The sequence below is a fragment of the Rhinoderma darwinii genome, chromosome 13 (genome assembly GCF_050947455.1).
Source record: "Rhinoderma darwinii isolate aRhiDar2 chromosome 13, aRhiDar2.hap1, whole genome shotgun sequence".
Classification (NCBI taxonomy): domain Eukaryota; kingdom Metazoa; phylum Chordata; class Amphibia; order Anura; family Rhinodermatidae; genus Rhinoderma; species Rhinoderma darwinii.
The window spans coordinates 39,509,856-39,531,061 of record NC_134699.1 but is presented as its reverse complement, the minus strand read 5'-3'; the positions used below and the strand labels follow the sequence as shown (position 1 = coordinate 39,531,061).

General features: G+C 41.6%; 1 protein-coding gene across 11 annotated transcripts in view; it reads right to left on the bottom strand.

The window, feature by feature from the left end:
- EPB41L1 (erythrocyte membrane protein band 4.1 like 1) overlaps positions 1–21,206 on the bottom strand; it is a 123,586-nt gene that overhangs the window by 18,920 nt on the left and 83,460 nt on the right. For 7 of the 11 annotated variants that reach the window (XM_075845030.1, XM_075845031.1, XM_075845033.1 and 4 more), the window contains 4 exons: positions 20,297–20,472; positions 19,969–20,111; positions 16,249–16,281; positions 13,785–13,943 (listed from right to left, as the gene is read on the bottom strand). In XM_075845030.1, coding sequence (XP_075701145.1) covers positions 13,785–13,943; positions 16,249–16,281; positions 19,969–20,111; positions 20,297–20,472 — 511 coding nt within the window. The remainder of the gene's footprint in view (positions 1–13,784; positions 13,944–16,248; positions 16,282–19,968; positions 20,112–20,296; positions 20,473–21,206) is intronic. The other 4 variants (XM_075845034.1, XM_075845037.1, XM_075845039.1 and 1 more) reach the window with 1 other exon arrangement.

Here is a 21,206-nt window from a genome sequence, read left to right as displayed (position 1 = left end):
ACATCCCCTCACAAGGCAACAGAAAGCATCCCCCCTCCCCCCCAAAAAAAATAAAATTGCTAAGGAATAAATTAGATAAATGTTTCTCAAATACCGTGCATGGGTCAATTGTGTAGTAACTACGGTAATTGATGAGGGACCCATAACAATTATTGCCACTCTCAGTATGGCCCTGGCCATATTTTTTTATAGAAGATAAATTTGCCAACAGTAAGTGCACACATCTGAATTCATATGTCCATATGGAGCAGGTGGTAACATACTAGGGGTCTTTATATTTTGGAGTAAAGCTGCTGAAAATAAAAATTTAAAAAAATTTTGTTTTGTGGAACTAGTTGGAAATGTTTCTTTATGTCGACCGTCAGTGGGTGAAAATGTAATCTCTGTCTGACAGAAATCTGTTCCATTGGTCAGAAATTTATCAAGCAGATTTCTCTAGTAATGGTCATTATCTCTGTTATTGTAGCGGGTATCGATAGAAAGACGGGGTCAGAGGATTTTATGCTAAATAGGATTTACAGACCAGATAAGGACAGTATAATACTTTGAAACTTTATTGATGTTTAGGTTTGTGGTTCAAGCACTTGGTGCAACTTAGTTGATGCCGCGATCTGGACGCTGGTAAACGTCTGGGTTGTGGATTCAATAAATGGTGCACAGGGGTGATTATGTGAGCAACTGCCTATCTTTTCACTATTTAAAAAATATATATATAAAAAAACATGTGACAATCAGAGGGCAAATATGCTCTGACTTGTAAAAAGGGGTGAGAACATGTACAAAAGATGGTTTTTTTCCCTCCTGGGGTCATCTAAAGGTAGATAGGGAGATGAGGAGGATCACATATTTTCCTGCACGCCGTTAGCACGTCCCCCACTGGCTTCCCCTCTGCTCCTTTGCTCAGAATGATTTAAAGCCAAGAGTCCACCATCAGCTAGGTCCATTTGTAGCAAGGACAATTAAGTCCTTGGCTACCTAAAGCGTACCTGTCATTTTCAGGTGCCTTTTCAGAATAAGGCTGGGTTCACACGAGCACATTAACGTCCGTAATGGACGGACGTATTTCGGCCGGAAGTCCCGGACCGAACTCAGTGCAGGGAGCCGGGCTCCTAGCATCGTAGTTATGTACGATGCTAGGAGTCCCTGCCTCTCTGCAGGACAACTGTCCCGTACTGTAATCATGTTTTCAGTACGGGACAGTAGTTCCACGGAGAGGCAGGGACTCCTAGCGTCATACATAACTACGATGCTAGGAGCCCGGCTCCCTGCACTGAGTTCGGTCTTAGACTTCCGGCCGAAATACGTCCGTCAATTACGGACGTTAATGTGCTCGTGTGAACCCAGCCTAAGCTGTCATATGTGTGAATAACACTATTTCTGGCAATTATAGGACTTGTATCCTGTATGTTTTAGCCGTTTTCCCCTCTGCCGACTCTATCTCGAATTCTTAGGCCCTATTCACACGACAGGGATTCTCGGTCGTGTGAACAATAGACCCCCAAATGGGGCTATTCACATGGCCGATTTTTCGACGGCCTAGTAAACCGAGCCGTCCAAAAATGGAACATGCCCTATTTTGGGCCGCACAGCTCCCATAGAAGTCTATGAGGCCGTGTAAAGCACGGCTGTCACTCGGATGTGATCTGAGTGATGGCCGTGCATTCTGCCGCTCGCATGCTCTCTTCTCACAAAGCGAAGTGCATGTGAGGAGGAGGGTATTTTGTTGCTCCCTGTAGGAGCTGTATCCCTAATCCCCGGCCACAGCTTCAGCTGAAGCTTGGCTGGGGATTCCGCTCCAGGAGAAATCCCTGACTTCACTGTCCATATATGGACAGTGACATCAGGGACTTCTGAAGCAGAATCCCCAGCGCTGTGGCCGGTAATTCTGATCAAGGAGAAGTCCCTGACTTCACTGTCCATATATGGACAGTGAAGTCAGGGACTTCTCCTGGAGCAGTCCCCTGTAGGAAGGTAGGGGGGGGGGGTGCCATCTATGGGGTGTGACTATGTACAAGGGTTCTTTTCAGAATAAGCTGTCATATGTGTGTACATGAGGAATAACACTATTTCTGACAATTATATGACTTATATCCTGTATGTTTTAGCCGTTTTCCCCTCTGCCGACTCTATCTCTAATTCTTAGGCCCTATTCACACGACAGGGATTCTCGGTCATGTGAACAATAGACCCCAAATGGGGCTATTCACACGGCCGATTTTTTGACGGTCCGGTAATCCAGGCCGTCAAAAAATGGAACACGCCCTATTTTCGGCCGTTCTCCCGGCCACACGGCTCCTATCGAAGTCTATGGGGCCGTGTAAAGCAGGCTGTCACTCAAGTGACGGCCGTGCTTTCTGCCGCTCGTTCGCTCTCTTCTCCTCACAGTGCGAAGTGCATGTGAGGAGGAGGAGGGTATTTTTTTGCTCCCTGTAGGTGCGGAATCCCTAATCCCCGACCACAGCATTGCCGAAGCTGTGGTCGGGGATTCTGCTCCAGGAGAAGTCCCTAACTTCATTGTCTATATATGGACATGCCAGGGACTTCTCCCGGCGCGGTCCCCTACTCCTGAAGTGGAATCCCCGGCACTATGGCCGGTATTTCCGCTCCAGGAGAAGTCCCTGACTTCACTTTCCATATATGGACATTGAAGTCAGACTTCTCCTGGAACGATCCCCTACAGTGGTGCTATCTACAGGAAGGTAGGGTGGTGCCATCTATGGGGGGGTGCTATGTAAAAGGGGGAGGTTTAGCACTACCTACAGGGGGGCTGTGTGGCATTACCTACAGGGGGGCTGTGTGGCATTACCTACAGGGCGCTGTGTGGTATTACCTACAGGGGGGCTGTGTGGCATTATCTACAGGGGGGCTGTGTGGCATTACCTACAGGGGGCTGTGTGGCATTACCTACAGGGGGGCTGTGTGCCATTACCTACAGGGGGCTGTGTGCCATTACCTACAGGGGGCTGTGTGGAATTACCTACAGGGGGGCTGTGTGGCATTACCTACAGGGGGGCTGTGTGGCACTACCTACAGGGGGGCTGTGTGGCACTACCTACAGGGGGGCTGTGTGGCACTACCTACAGGGGGGCTGTGTAGTCTTACCTACAGGGCAGCTGTGTGGCACTACCTACAGGGGGGGCTGTGTGGCCTTACCTACAGGGGGGCTGTGCGGCACTACCTACAGAGGTTAGAGTGTGACAAAAAATTTACAAATTAAATTCATCCGATTTTAAAACGGACAGGGAAATAAACGGATGCAAAGCAAGTCAAAATCGGCCGTTAAAAACGTAAACACGGCCTGGAACGGATGCAAAACGGCCGTTTTTATCGGCAGACACTCTGACCCGGTCGTGTGAATAGAGCCTATGTTTTCTTTGAGCTAGTGGGTGGAGCCTAACTGCTATCATGTCTGCTGTACACTGCACACATAGGAGAGCAGATCTTCTTTCTATGTCTCTGTAGCACACCCTCAGAAATAGTATGGCGGACATTATACTGCAGTGCTGAGCAGTTTAGCTGTGAATTTAGCACTGGGGTGCTTACCTCCCAACTTTCAAGTATTGCAAAGAAGGACAACCGATGCGTAGCACGTCGAGGCAATTTTTTTAAGCCACGCCTCTAACCTCATACACACACGATTCAGCTCACACAGTATACCCTATCCCTAAAGCTGCCCCCACACAGTATATTGCCCCTATGCATGCATAATGCTCCATACAGTATAATGCCCCCATAGCTGCCCCATACAGTATAATGCCCCCATAGCTGCCCCATACATTATAATGCCCTCTTAGCTGTCACCATACAGTATAATGCCCAATAGCTGCCCCATACAGTATAATGCCCTCTTAGCTGTCACCATACAGTATAATGCCCCATAGCTGCCCCATACAGTATAATGCCTACTTAGCTGTCGCTAGTGCCACTGCCCATATATAAAGTGCCAGTGCCCATGTAGATAGTGCCACACTGCCCATGTAGGTAGCGCCACTGTGTCCCCTGTAGATAGTGTGAATGTGCCCATGTAGATAGTGCCACACCCCCCGTAGATAGCACTATCCCCCCACCAGTAGATAGCACCATTGAGGCGCCCTCTACGAGCGAATACCCAGCAAGAGAATACGCCACAGAGCATATATGGACAGTAACATCAGGGGTTCCCTCTAGGAGCGAAATCCCCGGCCAGAGTGTCGGCAACGCTCTGGCAGGGTATTCCGCTCCAGGAGGAGCCCCTGGCCTCCCTGTCCATAGATGCACAGGGACATCAGGGGTTCTCTCTAGGAGCAGAATCCCCGGTCAAAGCATTGACCACGCTGTGGCCGGGGATTTAGATCCAGGAGGAGCCCCTGATGTCACTGTCCATATATTGACAGTGGCATCATGGGTTCCCTCTGGGAGAGCAATCTCCGGCCAGAGCATCGACCACACTCTAGCAGGGGATTCCCACCAAGAGTAGCCCCTTGCGTCACTGTCCATATGTGGACAGTGATGTCAAAGGCTGCCCCAGGCTCTGCGCTTAAAGTAGTGCTGTGTCCAGGGAGTCCTCTACGAGCTCCCTCTGCTCTGTACTAATGCTGAAGCAGGCAGCTAATGGTTCCTTGCTTCACCATTGGATTCAACTGTATCTGCATCCTGAGGACGCAGATACCGTTAACACAGAGATATACCACCGGCCACTGGGACAGCGGGACACCGCCCGGAATCCGGGACTGTCCGTTTAAACCAGGACGGTAGGGAGGTATGCTAGGGTGAGATAAAACACTTACTGGAAGCTGCTGCAGCGTCTCTGTGTCTCTCTCTGCCTCCCTCAATCTGCTCCTGCTCCCTCCTGCAGCATGTAATCTAATCCTTCATTGAAATAGTACGTCTTGTCTCTCAAGACGTAAAAATATGTCAATTCTGAGTGAAAACATTTAAGAGGGGTGCGGGGAGGAGAGGAGTCTGATAAGTGGAAGAAGAGGCATTTTTCTCTAATAAGATATATTACAACGTTTCTAATAATCACCTATACTACCGATTAATGCAAAGTGCAGTGCCTATTTAAGTGCTTCCCTGCCAGGACATATGGGATAAGTCATTGGCAGTGCATTAATGTTCTAGTACATGCATCCATAAATAACTAGGAATAAATACAGTAAAAGTTATAGAAAAGAACATTCGACAGGAGGGAGATCTGAGCAACAGACTTTTAAGCCATGGTTCCAAAGCGTTAATAAGAGCTGGAAAATATAGAGCTTGGTATCTTAAGCATAAAGAAGACTAAGATGGTTGCAGGGGAAAAAGCTACATTTCCACCACCAGTCCAATCAAGACCTAGTGAGCTGCTGCGGAGGCCTCCAATAGAGCTCCAACCCCTAGGTAAATGCTTTGATAAATCTCTGGGGAGACTAATAGAAGTAGAAATCTGATCAAGCTGAATTAAAATGTTCCAGACAGAAAATTCAGAAGAAAAGTCCCTTTAGGATTATGGATTAATGAAGCAATTGCTACGCTATCTCTATCTTGAAGGATGACTGCAGTCTGTGTTTTAATATTCTGTACATGTTCACGGAAAAATTCTGCCCTCCTTAGACATCATAGAAAAGACAAAGAATAGTAAAATATCTCCTGACTACAGCTTTATTATGTCACTGATAAAATGCTGGGGTGAACCGCTATAGGTCACAAAATCCATTTAGATACAATTTGTGATATGTATTTGGAAATGCCACTTGGAATCTGTATTTTTTCCATTGAATGTTATTTATTTAGACAGAATTTTCACGATAGGGAATCACTTATACTGGCAAAATGAAGGATGGGAAAATTTATCTGATTTTCTTAAAAAAAAGTTTCTATTAATTATTACTATCAATATTATCCGTGCTTAAATGGGTACATAATGTAGATGAAAAATTAAAGTGTATCATTTATTCCTGGTGAATTATCAGAATAGGCTGCCGTGTGTATACTTGAGTAACAGTATTCCTGCACACCACGTCTCCTGTAAAATGTATTTTTTTTTTAGCAGTTTACACACTTGGCAGGTTCCATTTCTAATTACCAGTTTCTGACTTTACACTACATCATATGCTGGCTTCATGGGGCGTCATAACTACTGAGATGGCTTGCGTTCCACTAGGGGAATGCATTACCCATACTGCGCATGCGTCGGCGCCGACTTGCGTGCCAAACACCGGACTTCCGGTTTTACAGTGGGCGCTTTAAATGACAGACGCTCGTGTGTGATCTCCCACACTTTAGAGCGTCTGGCAGACGCCAATGTACCCTATACATCCGTCTTGAGCTTTTGCAGGTATGACACTATTCTACTCTTATATACAGACAGCAGTTTATCCCTTCGTATCTGTTTGCTTTATTTTTTCTCTACCCTTCGTTTCTTCCCTGTATTTATCTATATCACTATGCACCATTGATTTCTAAAACCGGTATTTTATGGTATGGTCTAGAGAGGTATTTTTATAATACCTCTCCCACTATGTATGTTCGCATCCTAGAGAAACAGTGTCTATATATTTCAGGGGTTCTATTCCCTTTGCGCATTTCTGTATTTTATTTTAGGAGATGACTCTCTAATTTATTAGATCATCTTTTGAATAAGTCAGACAATATGGTTTATACCTTACTGCTTACACAGAATACCATGTACAACATTCAATTATCCTTGTATATGTTTTTATTTTTATTTGTATTTCTTTATATTGGAACGTTTTATTTGATATATATCATTATTTATTCTTCCTAGTTCTAAAAGAATTGTTCTATATTATTGTATACTTTTGTTTCTATTTTGCAGCGAATGTGAGAAAGGCCTAGGTTAGGCCGAAACGTCTAAACTGATCTCTTGCATTTATATCTCTTTCTACTCTATGTATACCGAACCCTGTGGAATGAATAATAAATGAATAATTCCTCTTGGGAAACCACACGACCTTTTGTTCTTTGAGTGCTTTATAGGTTTTTTTTCTCTACTAGTGGGGTACAACCCGAACCTACATTAGCACCAACGATTAGGAGTGCATCCTTACTATTCTTTTGATACAGCTTTATTATGTCACTGATAAAATGCTGGGGTGAACCGCTATAGGTCACAAAATCCATTTAGATACCATTTGTGATATGTATTTGGAAATGCCACTTGGAATCTGTATTTTTTCCATTGAATGTTATTTATTTAGACAGAATTTTCACGATAGGGAATCACTTATACTGGCAAAATGAAGGATGGGAAAATGTATCTGATTTTCTTAAAAAAAAGTTTCTATTAATTATTTCTATCAATATTATCCGTGCTTAAATGGGTACGTAATGTAGATGAAAAATTAAAGTGTATCATTTATTCCTGGTGAATTATCAGAATAGGCTGCCGTGTGTATGCTTGAGTAACAGTATTCCTGCACACCACGTCTCCTGTAAAATGTATTTTTTTTTAGCAGTTTCCACACTTGGCAGGTTCCATTTCTAATTACCAGTTTTCCATGAGCTTGGCTCCACTAGCTGCGATTATGTCCCCCCCCCCCCCCCCATTCAGGAGCACTTCATGGGGGAACAATTTTGTGCCTACTTCTTATGAACTAGCAGAGGGCTTTAATCAGTGTCCTGAGTGAGTTCCCCATGTTCTTTCAGCCAGGGACGTAAATAGAAAAAACCTGAGCCCCATAGCAACCTTTTGAATGCCCCCTCAAGCATTAACATTTACCAGCTACATGTGGGATTAAAGAGGAACTGTCACTAGGTCATATAAGGTGAACTGGTTTACTGATCTGAATAGCACTGTTTCATGTATTCCAGTGCTGTTTTCTTTTCTTTCTGGACCCCCCCTTCCCTCGATACAGAGCTATGGCCCACTGTTGTGTTGGCACCCTATCTCCTAATTTGCTGTAGTTAGCAAACAAGGCGTGAACTATCCTCAAGCTGCCTTGTGCTGATTGGTCAGCATCAGAGGCAGGGGAGCTAGCACCACCCCATTGGCTAACTACAGCAAATCAGCATATAGGCTGCCAACCCAACAGTTGGCCATATCTCTGGAATGGGGGGGTTCCAGGAAAAAAAGAAACGCGCAGAGACTGCCTCCTGTTCTCGATTATAGGTGGTTTGTTGTCTGAGATGGGAATAACCCTTAAAGTGTAGCAGGGGAGCTAGCACCACCCCATTGGCTAACTACAGCAAATCAGCATATAGGCTGCCAACCCAACAGTTGGTCATATCTCTGGAATGGGGGGGGTTCCAGGAAAAAAAGAAACGCGCAGTGGCTGCCTCCTGTTCTCGATTATAGGTGGTTTGTTGTCTGAGATGGGAATAACCCTTAAAGTGTAGCTAAACGTTTAACAAACTTCTGACATGTCATAGTGACATGTCAGAAGTTTTGATTGGTGGGGGTCCGAGCACTGAGACTCCCACCAATCGTAACACGAAGCAGCTGAAGCGCTCGTGTGAGCGCTCAGTCGCTTTGTTTCTGTTTGGCTTTTTCCGGAAATTAATGTATTGGAGGACGTACTCAATAGAAAGTCTTTGAGCCCGTACCCCAATACATCGGCTTTCCGGAATAAGCAGAAATTAAGCGGCTGAGCGCTCACACGAGTGCTTCAGCTGCTTCGTTTTAGCGATTGGTGGGGGTCTCAGTGCTCGGACCCCCACCAATCCAAACTTCTGACATGTCACTATGACATGTCAGAAGTTTGTTAAACGTTTAGCTACCCTTTAAGCACCATGGACGTAACTATAGCCATAGAAGCACTATCAATCCTACTTTTGCCCATGTTAAGCACTAATATGTTCTAATTTTTTATATCACATATTAATACCACTATACAAGGACCAAATAATACCTCCACGCCATGGCCACATACTGCATAACTACCACAAAGACCAATGTAACCAATACTATCACATTGGCAACATACCAGGACTACACTGGCACTCTGCAGAGTATATTCATGCTGTGAATACGGTACAATCATATACAGTGACGTCTTTTCTTAATTGGAGTCGTTCACTGTTTTTTTTTTCTCTCCATCCAACACAGACCACCATGATGACTGCTCCCAGCCACGACTCATTTCTGCAGAGTTTACCTCACAAATGTCTTCAACTCTTCACTTTACCATCACATCCTCACCCTGTACAGAATCGTCCCATCCTGCTACCTACTACTGCAGAAATGGTGCCACACAAATAGTACACCCAACAAAAACAATCTAAAGTGCTCTAAAATTACCTGGCAGACGGCTGCGTTGACTCTAGACTTGATATAACACAGTGGACCAACACAGTTGCTCAGTGGTCCAAAGTCCTGCTTTCAGATAAAAGTAAATTTAGCATTTTATTTGGAAATCAAGGTCCCAGAGTCTGGAGGAAGAGTGGAGAGGCGTCAATCCAAGTGTCTTGCGGTCCAGTGTGAAGTTTCCAAGGTCAGTGATGGTTTGGGGGCCATGTCATCTGCTGGTGTTGGTCCACTGTGTTATATCAAGTCCAGAGTCAACGCAGCCGTCTAACAGGAAATTTTCGAGCACTTCATGCTTCCCTTTGTTGACCAGCTTTATAGAGATGCTGATTTCATTTTCCAGCAGGACTTGGCACCTGCCCACACTGCCAAAAGTACCAATACCTGGTTTAATAACCACAGTATCACTGCGCTTGATTGGCCAGCAAACTCGCCTGACCTAAACCCCATAGATAATCTATAGGGTATTGTCAAGAGGAAGATGAGACACCAGACCCAACAATGCAGACGAGCTGAAGGCCGCTATCAAAGCAACCTGGGCTTCCATAACACCTCAGCAGTGCCACAGGCTGATCGCCTCGATGCCACGCCAGATTGACAACACCTCAGCAGTGCCACAGGCTGATCGCTTCCATGCCACGCCGCATTGATGCAATAATTAATGCAAAAGGAGCCCCGACCAAGTATTGAGTGCATATACTGTACATACTTTTCAGACTTCAACATTTCGGTATTAAAAATTATTTTTGCAATTGGGCTTATTTAATGTTCTAATTTTCTGAGACACTAAATTTTGGGTTTTCATTAACTGTTAACCATAATCATCAAGATTAAGAGAATACTGAAAATAGATCACTCTGTGTGTAATGAATCTATATAATGTATGGGTTTCACTTTTTGAATAGAATTACTGAAATAAATTAACTTTTTGATGATATTCTAATTCATTGAGAAGGTCTAGTAATAGATATGAGATAGATATTTTGGAAAAAAGTGTTTTATTACTCCAGGAGAGGGAGAAGTTACAACAGACCATGACACCTTTCCTTTTGGTGGTGTTTTATTTTGGGTTTTTTTATGTGACTATCTGCATAAAAAAAATCTTCAAATATTGCAGTTTTCACACTGGCCACTAGAGTAGTCACAAAAAGCTGATTCTTCCTGTTTTCTATAGCCCACTTGACAGCTTTGCCCTATATACTGTACACACACAGGATGAGAAGAATCATCTCCTTATTAGAGGCTGGGCAAGTTAATGTCAGACCTATAGTATTACTGGAAGTCAAGATAATTCAGGATAGCAACACTATATGTTATTCACATAAATAAGGCTCTATATGCATCTCCCCTGGTCTCTATTAGAAGGGCTATATTCCATTAATTCTTAGAGATTGACAGGGAAATCTCAGGGATTTTCACAGTGTCCGCACTCTGTTGTATTGACTATACAGGAAATATGTGCTCCAATATAACTGCCTGGGGAAGGTTTTACAAATAACAAATAAATAGCTACAACATTAACACGTTAAGCCACCATGACGTAACTGTACATTATGGATTGGCTTATCGTAAATGGGTATTCCCAGAATCAACAATTATCTCCTATCCACAGGATACGTCACTCAAAGACTATTATAGTATCTGTTTAACGTATACATCATGAAACGCTATTAAAAAGCCCATGACGAATACGTTAAATGTATACTTGTGACGTATTCCATACAGTGGCATGTCACCCATAGGCTTACATATACAGTGTGGGAAATAATAGCATAGTCTAATACACTATTCCATCCTTAAAAAAAAAAAAAAAAGGTATACTGACGTATACCAGCCCGACAGAGGTCAAAAGGATACACTTTTCTCCGTTGGGCTAATGGAACCCTATGGACATGTTGAGCGTGTACATCAGGAGCTTTTAGGCCGTACACGCTGAATAGGGCCAAAGAGCTAAGTTAAGGGAGGACACATCTGTAACTTTGATCCTGGCCGTTTAACTTCTTAAATGGCGCGGTCAATAGCGACCGTGGTATATAAGAGGTTTGACAGAGGGAGGGGGCTCCCTATGTCACCCATTGGCTGCATGCAATAGTTACCTCGGGCCGCTGATGGGTTGCCATGGCAGCCGGGGGCCTATTAAAGGCACCCCAGTCCTGCCATGGCTGTATGCCTTTTAGGCTGTGCCAGAGGCATAGCCTAATAGACTGTCAGTTTTATACTGGCAGGCAGTAATGCTTTGGTATACTAAGTATACCAAAGCACTATCTAAGGGCTCATTAAATCGCATAGTGAAGTCCCCTAGAGGGACTAGAAAAATATTTAAAGAAAGAGAAAACGTTTTTGTTTTTTGTTTTTTAACAATGCACAGAAAAAAAGAAAACAAAATGTTTTTTCTGTAAAACGTGGTTTTATTTTGTATAATAATAATAATAATTGTATAGTGTAAAAAAAAGAGAAAAAATACACATATATCGTATGATTCAGGCTTCGTTCACATCTGCGTTGGGGTCCCGTTCGGAGCTTTCCGTCAGAACGGGACCCTGAACAGACACAAACGGAAACCAGGGGTTTCCATTTCCATCACCATTGATTTCAATGGTGACGGATCCGGTGCCCATGGTTTCCGTTTGTCTCTGTTGTGCACCGGACCCGTTGTTTTGCCGGAAGTAATAGCATAGTCTAAATCAATGGTGATGGAAACGGAAACCTCTGGTATCCATTTGTGTCTGTTCAGGGTCCCGTTCTGATGGAAAGCTCAGACGGAACGTCAGAACGGGACCCCAGCGCAGATGTGAACGAAGACTAAGATCGTTATGACCTGAACAATAAAGTAATTTAATCGCATGGCGAACGCCGTAAACAAAATGCAAAAATTTGTGGAATTGTTTTGTTTTTTCCATTCCCCCCCCCTAAAAAAAAATTAAAAGTTAACCAATAAGTCCCATGTACCCCAAAATGGAACCAATGAAATCTACATCTAGTCCTGCAAAAGCAAGCCCACATACGGCTAACTTAAGAAAATAATAAAGACGTTATGGCTCTTGGAATATGGAGATGCAAAAATGCTTTTTTTTGTGTAAAAGTAGTAAAATATTAAATGAAATACATATTTGGAATCACTGTAGTTATGCTGACCGATAGAATAAAGATAAGTCATTATTTATGCCGCACAGTAAACTACGTAAACTTTTAAATGCAAAAAACAATGGTGTAATTGCAGTTTTGTTTTTTTCAATACCCCAGAAAGAGTTAAAGTTAATCAATAAGTCATATGTACCCCAAACAACACATTGTTTATCATCTTTATACTTAAATCTAATTAATAAAAACTAAAATTAAATACATGACACATTTCCCTTAAAGAAGGGGGCATTAGGAGACTTTTAGGTTAGAATTCCAGATTAGTTTTCCAATAGGTCAATGCCTTAATTTTAATGTAGATTACTAAAATATTATTTTTGAAAACCAATTGTGTATTGAATAAAAGCTGCATCCAAATTATTAGCGCTAAAAAGCACAATATTGGTCTTGTCCACTAAATTATCTGTCTACCTATGGTCAACTTAAAGGAACTCTCTAGGCAAAGCAAATACACTGCAGTCCGAGTGCAGAATGGACAAAACTTGTACTGAACACTGACCCATAATAGTTGATACGCCAATTCAGACATCAGGGGTTTTTTTAAGGACCGCCCGGCCGTCCGCGATAAAAAAACAAAAATGCAGCATGCTCTATTTTTGTCCCTTTCTCTATTTTGGTGTACGTGGAAAAGGGATGCCACGAAGATGTCATCCTTATACAAAAGTATGCGCCAGAAATATCTCACAATGCTCTCTATGCTATAAGCAATAGAAAATGTTGTTTCTGCATTCGTGACCATCCTGGGGTGTTTTCAGTGGGTTGGGACAAATGAAGACATTCCTCAGTGTTTTTCATGGATGTGAAAAACGGATGGCACACTTATGCCATCCGGTTGGAAAAAACTGACAAACGGAAGGCAATTTCAGAAAAATCTGATGCAAGTGGACAGTTTATCACGCACTGAACTCGGATGAGCTTTAATAACGATCGTCTGAATAAAACCTTAAGGCCCTTTTAACACGGAGTATTCTGCAGGCAGAAAAAAAGCTAAAATAAATGGTGCATATTTATAACTTCGCCTCAGACTTGCCTGTAACATAACGCCTAGTTCACATGGAGGAATTTGCAGGCAGAAGAAATCTGCCTCAAAATTGCTTCAGAAATTTTAAGGCAGATTTTGACCTACCTGAACTTTCTTGCAGCGGTTTTTGCAGCGTTTTTCACGCGCAGCTTTTTCTGCCTCCCATTGCTTTCAATAGATCAGAGGCGGAACCGCGGCAAGAAATGGGAGGCGGTTTTGGACATTTTTTGGCACTGATTCCGACGCGGTTGCCACGTCAAAATCAGTGCCAAAAAACTCTGTGTAAACTGGGCCTAAGTGTACTTTGAATTTCAGAGTTATGCGCCACCTCCTCAAGCCCTGCACTAGGCATAACACAGTGTAATATTGGGATCTCGAGTAGAAGTTTCTCTCACTGACCTCTTGTTTGGAGGAGGAGGATGTAGGCGAGGAGGGCAGCCTTTTTTCTCGCCCGCGCTCTCTGTGGACCAGTTTGCTGTTAGGCTGTTTTAGTGTTCTCTTCAGCTCATTAATGCTGGCCTGATGCTTCAGTAGGACATCCTGTGACTTGTCCAGGAACTAAGGAAGGGATATAACAAAATGGTGTTAGTGTCCAGCTCTTAACCCCTTCACTCCACCACATACCGTAGTAGACCTCTCTGGCAGTGAAGGGGTTCCTGTAGTTTAAAAAAAACCAAAAGAAACTTGTGATTATAAGATGGCTATGAGGGATGCAGAGTTTCAGCAGACGTATCCACCACAGATCTTCTAAATAGGTAAAATTTTAGTAATATGGGGAAATGCAGGAAAGATGTAGGGGTGGGCAGGAAATAAAGAAAGTGGGTGGCTCGGAGAGGACACTCAAACATTTGAGTTGATAACTCTGTAGTGTGTCTGTATTCTACTTAAAAGGTAGATGACATCTCTGTGTATTATAGAATTCAGGTATATAGAGTGTCCGAATTCTATTTAAAGGGTTAACCCTGAATGTTATATTTGGCTTACCGATCTAAATTGAAGAAAAATATCTTGCAAGTTTTGAATCAGTAGGCTGTAGCGAAGAACACAGTTTAAAGGTGTTTTCCAGTTTTATGTCAATATATCTCAGTCACTATAAATTAAACGTCATACAACTTACTAATATGTTTTAATTCCTCGTTTTCAATATGAAAACACTCTCTTGTTTACATTCACATGCTGCAAACCAGTACATACCTAGTCCTGCTCTCAGATGAGCAGTGGATACAATTGTATGTAGTCTAGGTAATGCTCTGTGAGCTAAACAGCCTGGACTCCAGACTGATACATCGCTCTGGTAGTTTTCTACAATGTATTTTGGATAGGCCTCGTTCACATCTGTATTGGAAACTCCGTTAGGAGCCTCCGTCGCAGATCCAGCCAAGAATACCGGAGACAATAGTGCAGCATGCTGCGCTATTGTTTACAGTAAAGCCATGGTTACCCCGATAGAACCCATTAAAAACAAAGGGTTCAGTTGACTTCTGGTGGTGTCTGTTGTGCAATGGTATTGGTGCTTTCGTGTTTTTCCTTGTACTGCTCCTCAGACGGATCAGAAAAACTGAATTCTGACCAATGTGTGAACATAGCCTTATAAAGCATTGCCTAGACTGGATACAATTGTATCCATTGAATGTAGCCAACACTGTTCTCATTCACCTACAGCAAATGAATATTTTGAAAATGGTGAGGAAATGAAACAAAATATAATAGTTTAACTTATACAGTGATTGAGAATTATTAACCGGAAACCCCTATAATATTGACAAAAAAAAATAGTGTTAGGAACAGCTACAACCATTGTTCGTGGTGAAATATATCTAATTAGAAAATGTCCTGAATGCCATGTGGCATGGAAAGAATCTCTCTGAAGATCCCTGAATGTCTTGCAGTGTTGTGTGGTCTTCTACATTTTCCTGAATACCTTCTTGTATGGATTGATCTTGACAAAAATTCTGGAATTCCCTTTGATGTTAATAGGCTTTCTTACAATACTCTAAATGTCTTGTGTGGATAGACTCTATTACAATTTCCTGAATGTCTTGCTGTGTAGATAGTATCTGCTACAATTCCCTGAATGTCTACTGCTGGACATAAAGGACACTGTTTTGCATTTGTTTTTATTACCCTAAACTCTTTCCAGAATTCACCTTCTCATTATGTGAAAGGGCGTTCATGACAAGTATCTAACATTTGGTTAGGTTTTTACATTTGTGTAGAACTTATGGGTGTACACAGAACAATAGTATGGGGTTAAAATAAGGTTTATACACCCAAATACAAGAGTCTAATGTAAAAGATTGTAATGAGCCTGGTTATACAACACTTTACAAGCTGGATCCCTGATGTCCACTCGGAAGCTCTTCTGGACTTAAAAGAATTGCAAAATTGGCCTTAATTACAACAATTAACATCGTATTGGCTAAATGTATTGTCTTTTTATTAATGTTCCCTGGGATCACATTATTTTAGATCTTGTTGAAGACTATTGCTCTGTTGTATAATATACAAAACGTATAAATATATATATATATATATATATATATATATATATATATATATATATATATATATATGTGTGTGTGTGTGTGTGTGAGCACCCGTAGAAACATTCCAGGATGAACTGAGGTCTGCATAGGAGCCTTAATAATCTATTACATTAGCCACCACAGAGCTGATTTAATGCATTTAGGAAAAGGGTTAATAGGTGGATAGGATGTGGGATAGATTTTAGGATAGGCTGATGGGTTCCACAGTGGTACTAAGGTACATCAGGGAATACAGGGGAACTAGCTGGATGCTAGGTTTTGGGGTAGGTAAATGGGTACTAGGATAGGTAAATGAATGTTTGGTTACAGGTGGGTACCTCCTTGTGCCGGGGAGTGCTCTCTTGCTCCGACTGGTAGCAATAGGCAAGAAACAGAAGCAAGCGAGTGAGTGTGAGAAACACAGCAGCACATACAGACATATATGGATACACAGAAATATAGATAAGCATTAACTATACATCTAGATCTAACACCTGGGTTTAACCTGTGGGCATATAGTGACATTTGGCACAAACTTGGTTAAGATACATAAGATACAAATAACATACACAAGATACAAATAATACACAAAAACATACAAAATGCACATGAAATATCTATGCTTATCCACATGACGAGAAATACATGGACAATATCCAATGACTTAAACAGGCATACTGCATAATATCTATACATTTCTGTAGAACTAATTCAGAAATAACCAAGCAGATTAGCCCAGATGCATGTTGTGCCGGGTGTAACATTTCATGGAAGCTTAGGCCCAGGTCCCCACTACAGAACAAATGATGTCCTTCTTACATGAATGTTTATTATTAATTGCATATAGTGTACTAGTTTGGTACTCTGTGCATCCTCCAGGTGGGAAGTTTTCTTTGGATTTTTATTGTCCGTGCATATATGTGTGTACCAGGCATGAGAACGGTGTCTGCATGCCACCAATGATATGGATGTGACGTTCTGTTCTTCTCTGCTAGCAGCAATCATGATTCACCGTTAGGCTGGGTTCACACGCACTATTTACGGACGTAATTCGGGCATTTTAGCCTCGAATTACGTCCGAAAATACGGCTCCAAAGCGTCGGCAAACATCTGCCCATTCATTTCAATGGGCTTTACGATGTTCTGTGCCGACGGTCATTTTTTTTACGCGCCGCTGCCAAAAGACGGCGCGTAAAAAAGACACCCGCGTCAAAGAAGTGCCTGTCACTGCTTGAGACGTAATTGGAGCAGTTTTCCATTGACTCCATAGAAAAACAGCTCCAATTACGTCCGTAATGGACGCAGCGAAAAGCACCTTCACATGCCATTACGTCTGAAATTCCGGAGCGGTTTTCTCCTGAAAACAGCTCCGTAATTTCAGCCGTAACGGAGGCTGCCGTGTGAACATACCCTTAGTGTGACAAACTTGCTTTGTGGTTTAAAAACTTGTGTTCTGCAGTATTCTGCTGGGATGTATGGCAGCCTATAAAACCCAATTAGGATTGGAATGGAAGAATTGAAAATAAAAAATATAATCAGTAATGAATACGTATTTATTCAATTAATTTCTATATTTTGCAGCCAAGTTTTAGTGGTCATAGAATACATAGTACTGAACTACCTATTGTTACTTGCAACACCATTGAACATTTTTTTTATATTTTTTTTTCTACTAACTTATAGTACTCCTGTTCCCCTACAGTATATAGGAACCTGTGAGCCACTCAAAGATAAGACCCTGCTTATGGATATAAACACTATTTGCTATGACCTTGCATATTTTAACTGTATGGATGCTAGGAAAATGTTCTCATGTGTCATAACTTAATCGGAAGGACATAACATAATCTCCACCCCACCACATAGTATAATACACTATATGTTATACTCTGAATTTTTGGAACCCCTGGAACTTTTATTGTATCGTCAGATGAGGGTCCTGTTTTGCCCCTTGAAAGAACCACGCTGACCTTGAAAATGATCCCTATAGGGAAGAAACATTAGGCTGGGCGATACACAGACTTTCTGTAGCATGACAACTGTGATAATAGCGGTAGCAACAATTGCATTTCAAAGGACTACATTGAGTCGCATGTGCATCAACCTTTAAGCTTCCTTAAGACATTGGGGAAGATCTACTACTGTCATGGATGTGTCAAAAAATGCGCAAAATTTGGGCACAATTTGGATCATCTCCCTTTAGACTAATTTAAGAACAGATGTTTGCGCCTCATTAGATACTTTTAAAAAGTGTCTAGAAAAGGGGGCATGGCTTAGGAAGTAAGGGGCATGGCTTAGGAAGTAAGCCAACCAAGAGCTGGTATAAGGAAACGTGCCTAGCATGTCGAGCAAGATGCGTCAATTTCATTATACAGCGTGCCAACAGGTGATCAATCTAACACATCTTCAAACTGCCTGGTCTAAGATAATGCTGCTTAGACAGCTTAGTATATCTGCCCAATTTTCTCCGCCATATTCATTAAATTGATTTTTCAAAAAAACAAATCATCAAAATTTCACTTTCTTACACATGTAAATGCTTTGTAAACCTTTTGTAGCCTTTTTTTTAATTGAAGGTATGCAGTTTTAAAAAATTGTTCTAATAGAAATTGTTATTGTTTTAGCACTGCAGCTTCTATGTCTTTAATATACAGAACAACTTAGATTTGATTGGTATTAGGGTTATATTGTGTGTCAGAGGCACACAGGAGTCACTATTGGTCCAGCTGACTGACAGGTCCGGCTTACAGCGGCGTTATACAGCTTCCATGTATAGTGAATACATAGAAGCTGCAAATCTAATACTAAATACAAATTTTAATAAACGTCTATTACAAAGTGTTTAAAAAACACTAAACACGTACATTCAATTAAAAAGGCTTTTAACAAGTATGTTTTAGCAACCAAATCTTAGACAATGAAAGTACAGTATTTGTTACTCAGCAACTGCATGCTATTATGATTGTTCACACATACAAGTTGTGTTGCGGCACAAATATCACATTGAAAAAAAATCTCACAAACCCTGCTGCAAGTCCGAATGTTATTCTTTAAGAAGCGGTTCTAGAACTACTTCTATGGTACCATGTCACGATTTTCCTTAAATTTTTTTTATGACATGATTTTACCCTATTGACATTCATGTGGGAATAATGTGATAAAATATGTGACAAAAACAGAATGAATAGCACCACAGCATGCCCTAAAAAACATGCGCGTACAATACAGCGGGAGCTAAGATACGATAAATACTCTACTATATGTGAACGTGCCCTTAGACTGGAGCTACTCACAGACTTTTATTGCACGACTGCTTTAAAGGGGTTGCTCTATTAGGGTATTTAGATGTAATAGTGGTGCTCCCCCTGTCCTTTAAAGAGCGATTTCAGCTCTGGAGAACTCAATCTGACCATGTGTTACATGGTCCCACATTAATTTAAATGGGCACTATGTACAACCACATTTGTCTTGCAGTGGACTCTGCTAATCAGCTGGTCACCAGTGGATCCTCATTTATAGGGAGCGCTATCCAGATGGGAAAACCTCTTTAACAGCAGCTGTTGCGTAACAGTTGCATTCATGCAACCCCCTCATATTTTACATGTAGTTGCATGTACATCTCGCACGACTCAATGTATTCCTATGGACTGCTGCGTTTTTTCAGGTTTTTTGGGGACGTTTTTAATGGTGCTTTAGGCAACAACATTTTTTGTGCGGCCAGATGTTACGTTAAAATCTATAATAAAATGCACTAAAAAACTGCGTTTTGGTTTGTGGTGTTTTTGAGGCAATTTTGTAGACACTGGCGGTTTTTCCAAATGCAGCATGCTCTGGGTAAGGCGTTTTTCCCATAGGTTTCTCTATAGGATTTAAAAAACACAAGAAAATAGCAGGTACAAAACTACACTAAATAAAAAAGCCACCAAAAGCACCACTAAAAACAACCAAATAGCGCATGTAACATTTTAATAACGCTTTTTGATGCAGTTTAAATTACCAGAAAATTTTTGGGTGTGAAGGAGGCCTTATAGATCCATTAGGAACTACTTTCATCTCACCTTCAGTTCCTTGATTTTGGTTGGAGTAGTCACTTCCTCTCCTTCTTCTTCTTCCTCTTCCTCTCCATCTTGATCAGATGGTTCGTGGTTTTTCTCTGGTGTAGACTCATGGTTTTCATTGACTGCGGCTTGTTTGGAAAATCCTGAAGAGAGCAACAAGTGGGTGTATGTAAATAATAGGGGGCAAAAATAAGTGAAATATTGACACATTGACTGGCGACTTTAACGATAAACCCATTTCTTACTAGGGCCAGTTTAGTAAATTCAATCTCTATACATATTATATATCTCGAAACGTTTATGATTAAGGCTCTATATCTGTACCTACCTCCTTCGTGACTCTGGGACAGCGTGTAACGTTTGCTGGCCGAGCGCTTAAAGTTAGGAGCAGGCCTGTCTATCAAGGCGCTTGCTTGTTGAGTCTGTGCCTGTGTGCGTCCACTGTATCTGAATTTAGAGCCCATCACTAGAAAACCCTTGGGTGCAGGCTCTGGGGACACCAGCCTGGAATATAGAAAGGAAGGTTTTTTTTGTTCTCTGCAAAAATATTTACAGCCTGCTGTGTTATTATAGAAATGGCGACATTGTCATTCTTCTCCAGCCTACGCTGACCCCACACATGGTGCTGTCACTGCAGTGCCATCATGATCTGCATATTAACTCAGCTGTCAGCATGTTTGTATGACATATGCCAACCCTCTCGCCCTGATCATGACCAGGATATAACCTGTATATAAATGCTTTAAGCTGAATTCATTATAAGACTCATTTTTATTTTATATTTAATGTGTCCTTACAGGAGAATTAGTCCATCTCTGTGAAAGTCAAACAATTTTTTTAGAAGCTCGACAGTGGTTGTTTATGTATAGCTTAACCCATTCGTTTTTAATTTTTTTCCTCCCTGCTTTCCAAACGACATAGTCCTATGAGGGCTTGTTTTTTGTTGTGGGACGAGTTGTAGTTTTTATTGGCACCACTTTATGTACCATATACTGTACTGGGAATTATTTTTGGGGTGGAATGGGTAAAAAAACATTGATTCCCTTACTGTTCTTTGCGTTCTGCTTTTATAGCATTTATTGTGCAGTAAAAACAACATGTTGACTGCAGGTTGATACGATTACGGCGATACCAAATTTATATAGTTTTTTTTATGTTTCACCGCTTTTACAAAGAAAAAAGTATTTGTTAAAAAAAAAAGTTTTGAGTTGCCATATTCCTGAGAGCCGTCAATTATG